General features: G+C 49.6%; 2 protein-coding genes across 10 annotated transcripts; one reads left to right on the top strand and one right to left on the bottom strand.

Moving 5' to 3' along the window:
* Positions 1–308: 308 nt before the first annotated feature.
* On the top strand, positions 309–7,074 carry LOC122383213 (major facilitator superfamily domain-containing protein 10-like). The gene is made up of 2 exons (XM_043369381.1): positions 309–437; positions 3,992–7,074. Exon 2 carries the CDS (start codon positions 3,999–4,001, stop codon positions 5,385–5,387), a length of 1,389 nt encoding a protein of 462 aa, XP_043225316.1. The 5' UTR covers positions 309–437; positions 3,992–3,998; the 3' UTR covers positions 5,388–7,074.
* A 649-nt stretch (positions 7,075–7,723) lies between these two features.
* LOC122383216 lies at positions 7,724–13,271 on the bottom strand. 9 transcript variants are annotated; one of them, XM_043369392.1, is made up of 6 exons: positions 13,231–13,271; positions 12,384–12,612; positions 12,012–12,189; positions 11,443–11,720; positions 9,922–10,050; positions 7,724–9,077 (listed from the first exon to the last, which is right to left on the bottom strand). In XM_043369392.1, the coding sequence occupies exons 2-6, from the start codon at positions 12,549–12,551 to the stop codon at positions 9,057–9,059; spliced, it is 774 nt and encodes a 257-aa protein (XP_043225327.1). In that variant the 5' UTR covers positions 12,552–12,612; positions 13,231–13,271; the 3' UTR covers positions 7,724–9,056. The 9 variants fall into 9 exon arrangements, with proteins under 9 accessions (XP_043225327.1, XP_043225322.1, XP_043225323.1 ...); XM_043369387.1 differs by having other exon boundaries at positions 13,193–13,263; XM_043369388.1 differs by having other exon boundaries at positions 13,111–13,251.
* Positions 13,272–14,332: the final 1,061 nt, after the last annotated feature.

Here is a 14,332-nt window from a genome sequence, read left to right on the forward strand (position 1 = left end):
TAGCATATTTTCACTTTGACATTTTCATTGGCTGCTGATGATGACGTCAATAGTAAAAATAGTTTGTCGCAAGTGCGCAGATTGATAAATAACGATTGTTCACAATTATGTTCTTTTTTCTTGAGACAGCATGTTCCGGCATTCGCATGACAACATCTGGCCCCAAAAATGGAAACAAATCTTTTTCCGAGGCTGTCTTTTTGTAATAAAAATGAGAAATGTATGGAAATTCCATGGAAATTCCTGAACAATTTTTGACTTACCTAACTCGCTTGTATTTCTTGTAACTGATTGGATAATCAAGGTGAGCTGTAAATGACGTTAGCAAACGAACACATTATTTTGTGAATACAGTTCATTTCTTCCTGTTGGCTGAGCAGCTGTTTGGGAAAGTGCTTTGAGCGTAGCGGAGCGCGGGGCCACGCTGTACGCTGAAGGTGAGCTCTTTGTTTAATCCGGGCTGTTATATTATGTATATAGTCTGGGTAAGCTAGGGCGCGAACTGTTCGCTTCTTTTTGTGATATCCTGATGTCTACCTGAACACTCCTCCCAGGATGAGGAGACTGTAGTGAGGCGTGTCGGGCTTTATTGACATGTTAAATATGGGGTTAAAATATTGGCTTCCTGATAAATAAGAAATGTTTGAAAAGTATGAGGTAGGTAGGTAAAGATGAACCAAGGAACTGCAGGCCGGTCAGTTTGACGTCTGTTCCGTGCAAGCTCTTGGAGTCGATCATCCGCGACCGGTTTATGGCACACCTCAAGTCGGAGAACCTGATCAACGATGCCCAACACAGATTTGGTCCAGGGAGGTCCTGCTCTACTCAGCTGATGCTAACAATAGTAGAATGGAGCAGCATGTTTGAGAGCAACAGACCTGTCGACGTCATATACCTAAACCTCAGTAGGCGGAACTATGGTCATGAGTACCTAAATATAGGAACGTTCCCATTTTTGGGAACGGAGTTCCCAAATATGGGAACGGGCGTTCCCATTTATGAGAACGGAAGGCAATTTTTCGGCCGTTCTCCCACTAAAACTCAAAAGTGCATTACGTCTCAAAAAAGTGCACGCTGATTTAAGTATCTACTAAATCTCCATAAAGTTATCTTTAATCTGACCGTGGAACAAGGAAATTGACCGTGGAATGATATTTTTAATGATTTTTTGAAAATGACAGAATGGTGGAAATATGGGTTATACGACATTTAACATGCAATTTTAAGGAAAATGAAGCATTTTTTAGTTTGAGGTAAAGTATAATAATTTTCGCCTGGTTATGAACTTTCATACTATCGACACCAGATGCTGACAAATGCAAGCGAAGACGCGGACGGTCCCGAGGTAATATTGTTGACTTTTGTGTCGGGGCGGACGACCGCGTGGAACGTGAGTGAATATACCGAGCTACTGTTGTAAACTCAGTTTAAGCGGTTGAAAATTATCCAGCTGTATTTTATCATCCCGGAAAGACATATTTCATTTGGATGCTAGCTGTTTAGAGTTGTTTTATAAGGAGCGTCATGAGCGTGGTTTTTGTCTTCCGTGTTTCTAAGCGTGATCGTTTTGGGGGAATTTCTCTTATATAGCTCGCTCTGTGTGGCTTATTTATAATTTTTATGCTGATTTCGATAATTCCTCGTGCCCATCCTACCAGGCCTTTTGCCACTTACACTCATCAAGAAAGGAAAAAACTAGATTTTCATTGGGACTAGGTGTTTTGAGGGTGTGACATATTCAGCGTTCCCATTTTTGGATACTTCCTTGTGCTCGTCAACTATCGGTGATAAACAGACAGGTGCTTGACATGTCTCCACCCTCAGCGCGGACGGTGGATATAGGTATGGAAGACCTTGTTGAACATCGCTGAGCGTTGTGAATTACGTAATCCTGCAGAGGGGGGCGTGCCCGCTGCGAGATCGACGGGAATAAAAGCGCAGAAGACCGGGCGAAACATGCGACGGTCTTGCCGGAAAGGTCATCTGATGATTGTTGCGTTAACAATAATTTGCGGCGTTGGACGTGATGCTTGTTAATGAAAAGAGCCCCTGAAAGGCGTCGGTGAAATCGTTCCCAATTTTGGGTACGCCGTTCCCATAATAAGGAACGCTTGCAGCGCCAGTGTACGAGAGCGTTCCCAAATTTGGGCTCGCGGCCCGGATGATGGACTGCTTTAGAAATAGGGGAACGATTTGAAACTACGATGGGCCTTACAATATCAAACTCTTTCCCAACAATATTGAGACAAATATCAGGCGGTTCACGATCGTTTTATATTTTTTGGACGTCATTTAACGGTTCTTTTTCTTGTTTTAAATAATGCCTACATGGCGTTCCCATATTTGGGTTTATCGTTCCCAAACATGGGAACGAAAATGCGTTCCCGAAAATGGGTACGCTTGACCATAGTTCCGCCTACTGACCTAGCCTAGCCAAGGTGTTCAACACAGTCCCACGTAGAAGGCTGCTGAGGAAAGTAGAAGCTCACGGCATCAGAGGCAAGATTCTGAGATGGATTGGCACATTCTTGGAAGGACTGAAGCAGCGAGTCACTGTTGGAAGCAGCAAGTCAGACTGGGCTCCTCAGCAGTGTTCCACAGGGTTCGGTCCTTGCTCCATTGCTCTTCACGCTGTATGTGAACGACCTGCCGGAACCGCTACACTGCGGGATAAAAATTCGCCGATGACAGCAAACTCTACCGACCTATCTGCTCTCTGTCCGACTCAGCATCCCTGCAGGAGGACCTGAATGCAGCACTTCACTTGACAGACAGGTGGCAGCTGTCATTTAGCCCTGGAAAGTGCAAGGTGCTCCACATCGGCGGAGGCAACCAGCATCACACATACCGGATGGGGGAACAACGGTCGCGGAGTCAGAGGTCGAGAGAGACTTTGGCGTCCTCATGGATACCCAGCTCAAATTCCGGAAGCAGGCTGCTGCGGCCGTAAAGAAGGCAACACAAGTGATGGCATTGATTCGTTGGTACTTCCACCTGCTTGAAAAATCAACCCTCCCCTTGCTCCTCAAGGCCCTTGTCCATCCCCACCTTGAGTACGGGAACCTCGTGTGGGGTCCCTTCAACCGGGCGGACCAGCGGCTGGTAGAGCGAGTGCAAAGGCAGGCGACCAAGCTGGTTCCCGATCTTCGACACCCCCCGTATCAAGGGCATCTGAAAGTGCTGCAGCTGCCAGCTACCAACGCTGTACTACAGACGGAGGCGTGGAGGTATGATCACGGCTTATCAGCTGCTCCGCGGTGGACTTGACAGTTGACATGGACCCTCGCAGCTTCTTCGAGATGGCAGCCGACAGAACTCCTGCTAAAAGAGGACACCAGTGGAGACTAGCTAAGCCGCGAGCGGACTCCAGGATTCGGCGCAACGCGTTCTCCATCCGCGCCATCAACGACTGGAACAGCCTACCGCCAGCGGTCGTCGCCTCCGACACCTGAACCAATTCAAAAACCAGCTTGACGCTCACTGGGCACACCTTGCACACGACATGCCTCATGCAGACGAATAGTCATTAGTCAGACGCACGAGGAGCGCGACTAGAAAGGTTTCTAAAGGCCTCTGGCCTCTCTGGCCTCCATATTCCGTAGTTCGTAAGTAAGTAAGTACGGGGACCCGCAGTTGCTACTGTACAGCGACCCTGAGTAAATTGTCCCAGCACCCTCACAGAGAACAACGATAAGCTGTCAGAGGGCACGCACAGAAAACCTCAGCTGCTCTTGTACAGGGACCGGCAGTCAATATCAATGTTATCGGTTGTTTCTGGACAGAACGGACGGCTAGAGTTGGGGTTCGTGTACAGAAGCAACTGCGGGTCCCCGTACCCAAGTAAGTAAGTAAGTAAGTAAGTAAGTAAGTAAGTAAGTAAGTAAGTAAGTAAGTATGAAATTCTTGCAAATATTAAATGCTGTTAGAAATTAGAATATAATAACACACTGTCAAATGTTTCATGCATTGATTGTTCTCACATATTTTCCAGGATAGGAATGGCTAAGCCTGATTCAAATGGAGGTGGAGATGGTGGCCCGCAGGCCTACAGCCGGCGCCACATATGGGTGGTATTCGTCTCGCTGCTGCTGGACCTGCTCTCATTCACCATGATCCTGCCTCTACTGCCATCGCTGCTCGACTACTACGAGTCACACGACACAAGTGGTGCCTACCCACTGGTGGTGAGCCGCGTACGTGAGTTTGGCGCCGCCATCGGAGCACCTGATCGGTTCACGCCCGTGCTGCTGGGCGGCCTGCTGGGCTCCCTGTTCTCTCTGCTGCAGTTCCTGACGGCGCCCGTCTCCGGCCGCCTGTCGGACGTCTACGGCCGCCGTCCGGTGCTGCTGCTTTCGCTGGTCGGCATCGCCGCGTCCTACGTGCTCTGGTACCGCGCCAGCAGCTTCCTGGTGTTCGTGGCGGCGCGCGTGGCCGGTGGACTGAGCAAGGGCAACGTCAATCTCTCGTCGGCGATCGTGACCGACGTGACGGACGTGGAGTCCCGCGGCCGCGGCATGGCCTGGCTCGGCGTCGCCTTCTCGGTCGGCTTCATCGTCGGCCCGATCATGGGCGCGGCGTTCGCGGCCGGGTTCGGCCGCGGCGGCGGCGGCGGAGCGACGCTCTACCAGGCACCGGCGATGCTGGCCATCGCCCTCTCCTCGTTGAACGTGCTGTTCGTCTACCTGGCGCTGCCGGAGAGCCTGCCGGCCGAGCGGCGGAGGCGGCGTGCCGGTACCGACGACTCCCTGCTCGACTACATCAGCCCGGCGGCGCTGCTCAAGTTCCGGCTGGTGCGCTGCGCGGACGCCACACAGCAGGCGGCGCTGCGGCACATCGGCCTCGTCTACTTCCTCTACCTGTTCATCTTCTCCGGCGTCGAGTTCACCCTTACCTTCCACTGCCACACGCGCTTCGCCTACACGTCCATGCAGCAGGGCTACATGTTCCTCTACATGGGCGCGCTGATGGCGGTGGTTCAGGGCGGTTACGTGCGCCGGATTCCCGAGCAGCGCATGGAGCGCACGGCACTGGTCGGCGTCGGCCTCCTGCTGCCCTCGTTCGTGGCCGTGGCGTTGTCGTACTCGCAGCTCGGGTTGTACGCCGGGTTCACGCTGTACGCCCTGTCCACCGCCGTGTGCGTGCCGTGTCTGTCTACGATCGCGGCGCGTTACGGCGGCGCGCACCAGAAGGGCGCCGTGACGGGCGTGTTCCGCTCGCTGGGGGCGCTGGCGCGCGCGCTGGGTCCCGTGCTGTTCAGCACAGTGTTCTGGCTGACGGGAGCCACCGTCTGCTACTGCGCCGCCGCCGTGGTGATGATCGTGCCCCTGATGCTGTTGGCTCGCTTCCGACCTCCCTCGACCGCCGCCACGGCCGCCAAGGATGACTGAGGACAGTGGACAGGAGTACCGAGAGGGGAGGAGAGATCTGAACCGAGTGTGGTCGACTCTCGTCCCTGGACAGAGAGTTGCGGCTTCATCTTCGGCTGGCTTTCCGTCTACTCCGTCACGATGCCAGAATTAATGCAAACACTGGTGAAAGGTGTGAGTATTCATGAATCAACTACGTACCAACAAACCGGATTATGCTGTTACTTTTTTCGCTTTGTGATCCCGCTTGCTTATCGTTTTTTTTTTTTTTGAAAATGCCTCGCTGCTTTGCTTAATACTCGGCATCACCACCTCCGTCCGTCACCTCAATGCCGACCTCATTATCTTATGGCTAACCTCGTTTTATCCATGTGCTTAATGTTATGCTTCTGCATAGTGCATATTATTCCTGTGGCCTTATTGAAAGTCGAATCGTCTCTTTTGACAAATCAGTATAGGTACCTATTGCATAGGTGTGCGAGCGACTACTTTGCTTTTCCTTTTACATGTGTTCATCCGGTCACCATGGGCTCATCTCGTGATACGAATGCGAGTGACCTTTTCCTCGACTGATTTAATGATGTTTCAAAGTCTTGAAAGCGAAGCTGAACGAACGCCCACCTATGGATCTCGTGTGCAACGAATGTGTCTTGAAACGATGGGTAAACGCTTACGCGTTATATTTTCCGACAAATGCTGCTTTGGCAAATGTATTGAGGTGTGTTTATCGTACCACAAACACTTATCGTACCACAATCGCGTTCGTACATTCCAGTGAGTTTCTATAATATGGAGCTGTGTGCGGAGTGAAGTGGCCCCAGGCCGAGTCGAGAGAAAGTGTGCTAACCGGGCAGCAGTTATCACCCAGAAGATGGACTGTTAGTTCAATGGATGTTCTGTGGTGTCCGCCCGCCACCGGACTCTGAGTTTAGAGAGGCTCCTATCCGGGTAGCACTGGAGAAGGGACTAACAACATCGACCACATAGCGACCTGAGGGTCTTGCGGAGCGGAGCTGCACCGTGCCACTGCTGTCATGATGTGACCGTTATGCTGACGTGATTTGGTGGCCCGCACAGCTGTTTGCGGTCCAACCCCAGGCGGTGCCTTTGTGTTCAATCGTGCACAGATGTTGATCCTCTCGTAGTGAAACCGACATTTTGACTTCCCCGCGGTTGACTGCAAGGCCCTATATACCGTTGACCGATGGCGTGCTACGGACGGCTGACCCGCTGTGATCGGATGATCAGAATGTGATGGAAGTGCCTGTCGTCTGGTGGTAGCGGCATGCCGAGCCCACACTAACATTCCTTATGGGACGCTGTTCCGCCTTACAAATATCTATCATTTCGTACACGTGTCGTAAAACAAAGGTGCGCGCTTTGTCTCAACATTAGCTTCTAGAGCACTTGCAATGGGAAACAAAGGGTGTTATCGAAATCGAACAAATCACTTACTTATGCTTGTTACTTGTTAAATATTTATCAACATGTTTGTAGTCTCTTCCTATTCGGTAGGGTTAGCGCGTTATGGTAATGTAGCTGGTTTAGATCGATATGCCTCAGCTGCATTCTTTTTGGTGATTGCTTACCCCGCTGCTTCTGTGATTTTCATGTACTACCACTTTTTGGGGAGAAGGCTGTTCGTGACATGGCGCGGTATTTGACAGATCCAGTATTTTGTGGTTTCTCAATAAATGTTTTGGGATAATTTCTGTTTGCATACTGAGAGTATACGGAATGGAAGGACCGGAAGAGAAAGTGTGCATCTTCCCACTTTTGTGCCTTAATTTTGTTTCTGCAATCCATCTCCCGTTCTGGTCAGGTGCCGTGGGAGTAGGTCTGACTGTTGCCGATTTTCACCGATGCTTAACTGGGCGCTCCAACACCTTCCCTTCTCTCCTATGGTTTTAGCCTGATTGGCTTTGGTCTCACAGCTTTCTCCCAGATCGTGAGTCGTAAGCACACGTAGCGTGGGGTGACATCACGGGCACCTGTACACCGACTATGGGCGTGACTGGCTGAGCACACAGCGGCTGCCAGGGAGCCAGCCAGCCAGCCGGCCGGACGCTGCGCATTTGTCGAGTCACCCTGACACAGCGAAACTGAGGCAAATGAAGACCAACCGGGACAAAGCGAACGCAGGGAAGAGCCAACGATGCAGAACCTTTTTTTGAAATTTCGATCAAACATATAGAGGTGGGTGAGTTGAATCTTTCAAATACGTTGCCACGGACAACGCACGACTCTTAACGATGCATACGACGAACCTCGGAAACAATCAGCAAAAATTGATGTGCATGCACGGTGCTGCTGGGTTTAGGTAACCGTCCTGGAGCGCTGCACTGTCACACAGGGGACGAAGACGTGGCACACTATATTGACAATGACACACGGGTGACTACGATCGAATGCGACCGCAACAGGTGGTACAGCGACACCCACGGCAGGGGTCAGTGACACCCATGACAGGTCAACGAGCACCGACCGCAGGTTTGCAGAGCGCGAGATAGAATAAACGGCTACGGGACAGCGATCCAAATCACACAACGCTGAAGCACGGAATAGAAGAGAGTAAAAAGGGCAGAATTCTTTGCAACGATATGACACACAGTGCATTCACGGAAAAGTTTCAAGCAAGACCACAGCGAAGAAAGCTAAGCAAATAAGTACCGGTAGATCACCATAAAATGTCTCACTCCTTGGATATACGGACACAACTTGTCTTTTGTCTCCATTTATCGGAAACGCCGCACTCTAAAGTTACGTGGCTCAACCGCCAGATGAGCACCCGCGAGCCAGAGTGCCATGCGAGGTCGCTACCCATCTCCGAGCCTGCCCGCAAGGCCACAAGTCCGGTCCCCAGTGTAAGCCAACGAAACCCGACAGGAATGTGCAATATCACCAAACACACCAAAGGTGGGACCGTGCGCGACTCGAGAAGGGACGGCGCAATGGACGGGAGGAATGACTAACGACAAAGGCACCGTCATTTTGGGAGAGCCGACTTCTGCACATGCACTGGAATCGAGCGAGTGTATGTAAATGGAGCTATGATTGGTTATTGATACTAGTTTGAGATAGTCGTTTGAATTGAAATGGGAATAGCCAGGAGCCGTAGCGCTGCAGAAAAAGCGACACCTTTCGCAGCGTTAAGTACAATCATGCATAACACATGGTGAATGATATATAGTCCTTGGCGAAGAGTTGACTCCGATACAGAAAGCATAACAGCTGGTCGGCTCCGATCCTTCAAATAACACACATCTAAAATATAGCCTCAGTGGACTTCTGATCCTCCTATCTATCTCACACGATCCCTGGATAACAGGCTCAAACACACGTCTCCCTTCCACCATCCTTACCACCCCTGCATGACACCTGTTCAGTCCCTTACCTCAATCCCTCGCCTAATGCACACCAATAGCCTCACGGCGCCCACGGCACAACAAACTTTTCTAACAAAGCTGACGGTAACAATAAATAATGACCACACACAGCCACACAACCACAGGGCCGGCCCAGCGGACCCGGAATCACACGACCCGGCGACTTCTGACCCGATCTGCGCCAGGAATGTCCAACTGCGCGACAACTGACAAGGCACTGGTCCGGACGCGAATAGTCGTTCCGGAGCTCACAGCAGCCGAGGAGGAATAAGGCACGGTCGGGAGGGTTGGATTCACTCCTTCTCTAGCCGTCTGACAGGGGTACCTGAAAGGACGAACACCGATCAGCATTCAGCACGGAATATACAGGGGAATACGAAGCATCGAGACGACGGTCTGCAAATCATCGAAACCCTGACCTGAATATAGGAAACCCGCCGTAGTTGTCCCCGATAAATATTGGCAGGATTAAAGGGACTGTCCCACCTTAACATTAGATTTGAGTTGAGATAGCCATCTTGATGGACGTTCTTTGAAAATCAGTGCCGTGAAAACCGTTTCTCCAGCAATTACTTCATCGCAAAGAAATTTGAGTTTGATTTTGACATCTGTGCAAATAAGTGCCACAATGTATTGGTATAGGCACTTAAATCTGATGACGTCATCAGGCTTTCGAACGTCCGTTAAATGTTTGACTAAAACGTTTTGTAGCACGCGGTGGTATATGCTGCGTTGCGCGCAACAAATGCCGCACTTTTAAATAAAGTCGCTAGGAACAGCGGAGATCCCAAAAAGTAAACAAAAGTAAAAGTCTAATATCTTGAAAACCGGTGAATATTTTTCGGTGAAATTTGGTAGATATTCGTTTTCGCTCTTTCTGAACCGAGCGACATCACTTTCATGCCAATTCATAAACTTTTTTAAAGGTGGGAGGGTCCCTTTAAGTACATGAAGTGAGAATCACAAAACCGGAGCTATGGGAGAGCATAGCGGCGATTCGCTGGCTGGATAAATGGGTCAAAAATCAGCCATACTGCATACAGACTTGCTGCAAGTTCACAGTTCAACTTTAACTACACCAACACCAATACTTTCTCGATCGTATCCCGAGCACCTCCATCGATTTAGTGACTTAGTTCGGCGCAGGTGACAGCTTAAATGAAACCCACCTTGTCGCCGGCGGCCAGCGTGTAGCGTGAGCGGTTCCTGACCAGTGTACAGGTCAGCATACAGAGCGCCATCACGGCCAGAAAGGCGCTGGTGCACGTCAGGTGAGCGTACGCTCGCTGCCGGTCCGCCTGTGGGGAGACACGGCCACAGGCGTCAGAGGGGTGCTCTCAAACGGTACCTACCGATTAGGAAGGCACCTGACAGGGGCGTGTTGCAACGAAGTGAACACACGGCACAGTGCTGTCATCTACAGTCCAAAAAACGCAGGGTGACATCGGGCAGACATCCGTACAATTTGAGCTATCAAACATTGTTGACTAAATACGAATACAAAATGACATCCACGCACACTACGGTGACAGAGCAAAGCGTACTTTCCACTGGGTAATAGGGTGGCTGTGAAATTCCACTGAGATCTCACATACAAACACACTTCCTCGTTCGCATACAAAATCCTCTCACAGCGCAATCAACTTGCGTTCGTTAGGGGGTTGCTGGTAAGAAAGCACGAGATCTGCGAGATCGTACAAATTTTCGAGACTCGTCAAGTCCGATTCCGCTCATAGGATTCGATGGATTCGATGGGATTCGAGGACTTCGAGCCACGGTCATAGATACTACCGATACTACTTCGAGCAAGGAGTTCGAGTCGACTGAGTGTGGTCTTCAGAAACAAATAATCTACCGTTCCATTGGTCGTTTACCACCGCACCGCGTGTGATCTTCTGAAGCCACGAAGAGTAAAGCGGGGCGCTGCTACGCCGGACGATGTCCAGTGACCGATCCACCGCCGAGACGGAGCGGGCCAGCCCAGCAGCGCCGACTGCCGGCCTCCCTCCTCCCGTGGATGTCGGCCAGACCCAGCCGCTCCAGAACGACTTCCAGGCGCCGGTGGCGGCCGAGAACAACTACGACGACGGCGCGCTGCACCCGAACCAGGTGGCCGCCCTGCAGCAGCATCTGGCCACGCTGCGCCGGGAGAACGAGGCGTATCTGGCGCGCCACGGCGAGCTGCGCACCGTCGTGTCGGACTTCATCGCCGGCGTGGTCGACCGGCAGCCGGAGGACGTCAGGGATTTTGCCGCTCAGTTTTTCGCCCAGGCTAACAGGAAAAAGAAGGCGAAGGAGGCTGCACAGCGCAGCGGCGGCGGAGAGCAGCAGGGCCAGTAGGCAGCGCACTGATCACGAGTGAGACAGATGGACTGGCATCGGTCACACGGCTGAAGGCGCAACGCTGGCCTCCAGTTCATTTCTTTCATTATGTCTACCGAACGTCCGGTGGTTCAACGGCCAAATACACCATTCGCCTGGGATGACCCGATGGTGTGACGCTATCGGCAATCGATCCAATACTGGATACTATACATAATTTGATGTAAAAACGTCAATGTCAAAGTAATACCTAATATACTAACAAGTAACACTACTACTTGTACTAACACGATTTAAAGCAAGCACCGAAATCCACAGTCTGTGGTGTGAATATGTGCCGTGGTGTACATTCTCCCCATCCCCCTCACCATGGACAGTGTGATGTCCCAGGCGGTGGCCGGTGTGTACTCGAGGGTGAAGCGCGCGCCGCCGTCCGGGCAGTGCGCGGCGCCGTCCATGATCAGCTCCACGGCGCCGACGCCGGCCGGCGCGGCCGAAGGGGCGGCGGAGTCACAGGCGGGCGGCGGCGAGTGGCCGGGGTGGGGCAGCCGTGCCGCCGAGCCCCGCAACCGGACACAGAGCAGCTGGGAGCCGCCCGCCGACACCGGCCGCAGCGACACGTTCAGACCGGCCGAGGAGGGGTCCTCTGCGGGCGGGAGTGGATGAATTAGAGCAGCTGGCTACTGTGGGTCTGCTAAGGGCAGGCAGTTGAAGGCAGTCTTGAGGGCAGGACAGATACAGATGGTATACAAGTCAGAGTGGGGCCACAGAACCGGACCACATGGAACTGTACAATGAAGAGGCAAAATAGCATAATCACTATCACTATGTATTCAGTGACTAACAAGACACATTAAGGCCAAATGAGGAAAGAGTTAGCAAAGTTTTTACTTCCCCACCCACTAGCAGCAGTTACACATGACACAGTAGTACTTACCAAGAGTGAGCTCCAGGGAGCCATTGGAGGTGGGCTCAGTGAGCTGGTCAAACCAGCCAGAGGCCGTCACCAGGATGGAGGCTGAGGCGGCATCCTCTGTGGCATTGGCAGCTGAGGGCGGCACATGGTGCCTGCACAGGCTGTGGTGCTCCATACTCTTCAGGAACTGGTTCCATGACTGTTGACAAAGGTTGTAAGTGGTCTGAACTGGGCCTATGTGATGGACTGTTAACTGTTTACTTATGGAGCAGTGTTTTATAATTTATTAAATGCTGGCAAGTTAGGGCACCAAACATGAATAGTAGGAGCCCCTTTCCAACAAAAGCCCCACAAAAATCGTGCTTTCAAATGTATATAGTAAATTGTGCTTACCAGAGTATCCCGGTCTGGAATGCCCTCAGTGTTATACACATAGGCACCCAGTACCAGAGTGACACCACTGAACATCACAAGGCACGCCACAAATAGTATCAGCGGTGGCCAGTTGATAACCAAATTTCTCAATGCTGCCACTATCTTGGTAGTTTTTGAGCCAGACATTATGCCAACAAGTGAGTTATCCTTATCTTCTGAGGCTGAGTCTGACACATCAGGGTATCATCTGAAAGAACAGAAAATACATTAACATTATAATAAAATGAAAACGCTAGGTTACGTCCGCCTCTCCGACCAAATTTCAGAGCGTGTTCACAGTCTCCTCAGATGAAGAGCATTCTACATTGTCCAGCCAATCCCGTTCGATAACCACAGCCCAGCCCCTGCTGACCTTGAACGGCATTAAACCAGACAACATAATTTTCATAATTCATCGTGCAGGAGACTGAATCCAGGGTTAGTAAAACTGAACATGTATTTTACAGCTTATTTATATACTTATTTACTTATTTTTGCAAAATTCATATGCTAGACTTATTCATTATGAAACCATTTTGCAACAGGCATGTTCAAATTTGAATTAAATTGCATAGAACTGCATAATAACTCACACTGAAACTTATATTGAAACAGTTCTTAAAGTTACCCCAACCCCAGCTGAATGCTGACCAGACCGATCAAAGAGCAAGATCAAGATGCCTTTCATATCAATAGACAATATTACCAAAAACCGCTCAGAGGTTATACAATTTAACAGCCTCACACTCCAACTCAGTACATTTTTTCAATATAATTAAAATTTCAACAATATAAATTTCAGTTTCTTCGATTGAATTGAAATTCCAATTCAAGGTTGGTGTGATTCGCCGGATTCGCCTAGGATTCGCCACGAAGCATATTTACGTCTGGACAACGAGTTGCGGGGAAAAGTGCTGATTTTGTTGCAGTTTTAGGAGCCGGTGATTAGGCTGGATTTTTGGGTTACTTTTTCGTTCCGATTCATGTATTTCATAGTGTTTGGCTTTTGAATATTTTAGTTCTTTCAGATAAATATTACTTGCCATACAACTTTTGGAAAAACGTTTCATTTTTTATAAGCCGACGTTCAGAGTCCTAAAAATACATCAGCACTACAATAATTGTAAACAAACAAATGGAGCACCACTTGGCTCTGTTCCAAGGCCATTTTTTAGTTTATCTGGTGGTTTTCTTGCTCTTGTACGTCGTTTTGTTGGATGTTTTGAATCCCTTAAGATTGACTTATATCATATTTAAGAAGCATGTTGACTGAAAACGATCTGAAGTATCCAGGAGGCTGACAGAGGTCTTACTCTTGACTACTGAGCAATATCAATATCAAGTTGAACAAGTTATGAAATTTTGGTTGATAAACGCAAGTTGATCGGGCTCATATATCAGCAAGAAAAAGTAAAATTAAAAGAGCTTATTGTCTAAAAACAAGCTATAATATTGCAGACCTTGGAGCAATACTGAAGAGCACGCTGAGCAGGATCATGCCAGAAAATCAAATGTTGATTTTCTGAAATGTTGACTTTGAAATGTTGACTGATGAGCGCATATTGATGTATGAATATTGAATGATAACTTACAACAGCAAGATAAATTAGTGCTAACTATCAAGTTAAAATCTAGAATCAATGGACTTGGGCAGTTTTACTATGCTTAGATGCTTTGCAGATTGTAATGTACATCAGGTACTCAGTGTCTGGCAAATGAAACATGCGATCATTCCATTGCTACTGGAGGAGAAAGTTTGGATCACTAAATCCACTTTATGTTGATTTTGATGTTAATCATCATCACTGTATTTTTTGAAAAAAGGATTGTAGTAAAATTGTCAATGTGACAATCCATGCAACGATGTGATCATATTATGTGTTCATAGTCATTCGTGATAGTCATTATTGGTCCAATATACAATGGCA

This window comes from Amphibalanus amphitrite, unplaced genomic scaffold, assembly GCF_019059575.1.
Source record: "Amphibalanus amphitrite isolate SeventyFive unplaced genomic scaffold, NRLGWU_Aamphi_draft 000158F_arrow, whole genome shotgun sequence".
In the NCBI taxonomy this organism is placed as follows: Eukaryota; Metazoa; Arthropoda; class Thecostraca; order Balanomorpha; family Balanidae; genus Amphibalanus; species Amphibalanus amphitrite.

What these genes read in the sequence shown, in the direction of transcription:
- LOC122383216 (XM_043369392.1), bottom strand. Translation starts at nt 12,551, where the DNA reads ATGTCTGGCTCAAAAACTACCAAGATAGTGGCAGCATTGAGAAATTTG. An exon ending in CTCCCTGGAGCTCACTCTTG is followed by an intron (nt 11,721 to 12,011) that starts GTAAGTACTACT and finishes TCCCGCCCGCAG; the next exon opens with AGGACCCCTCCTCGGCCGGT. An exon ending in CGCTGGCCGCCGGCGACAAG is followed by an intron (nt 9,078 to 9,921) that starts GTGGGTTTCATT and finishes TCGTCCTTTCAG; the next exon opens with GTACCCCTGTCAGACGGCTA.
- LOC122383213 (XM_043369381.1), top strand. Translation starts at nt 3,999, where the DNA reads ATGGCTAAGCCTGATTCAAATGGAGGTGGAGATGGTGGCCCGCAGGCC.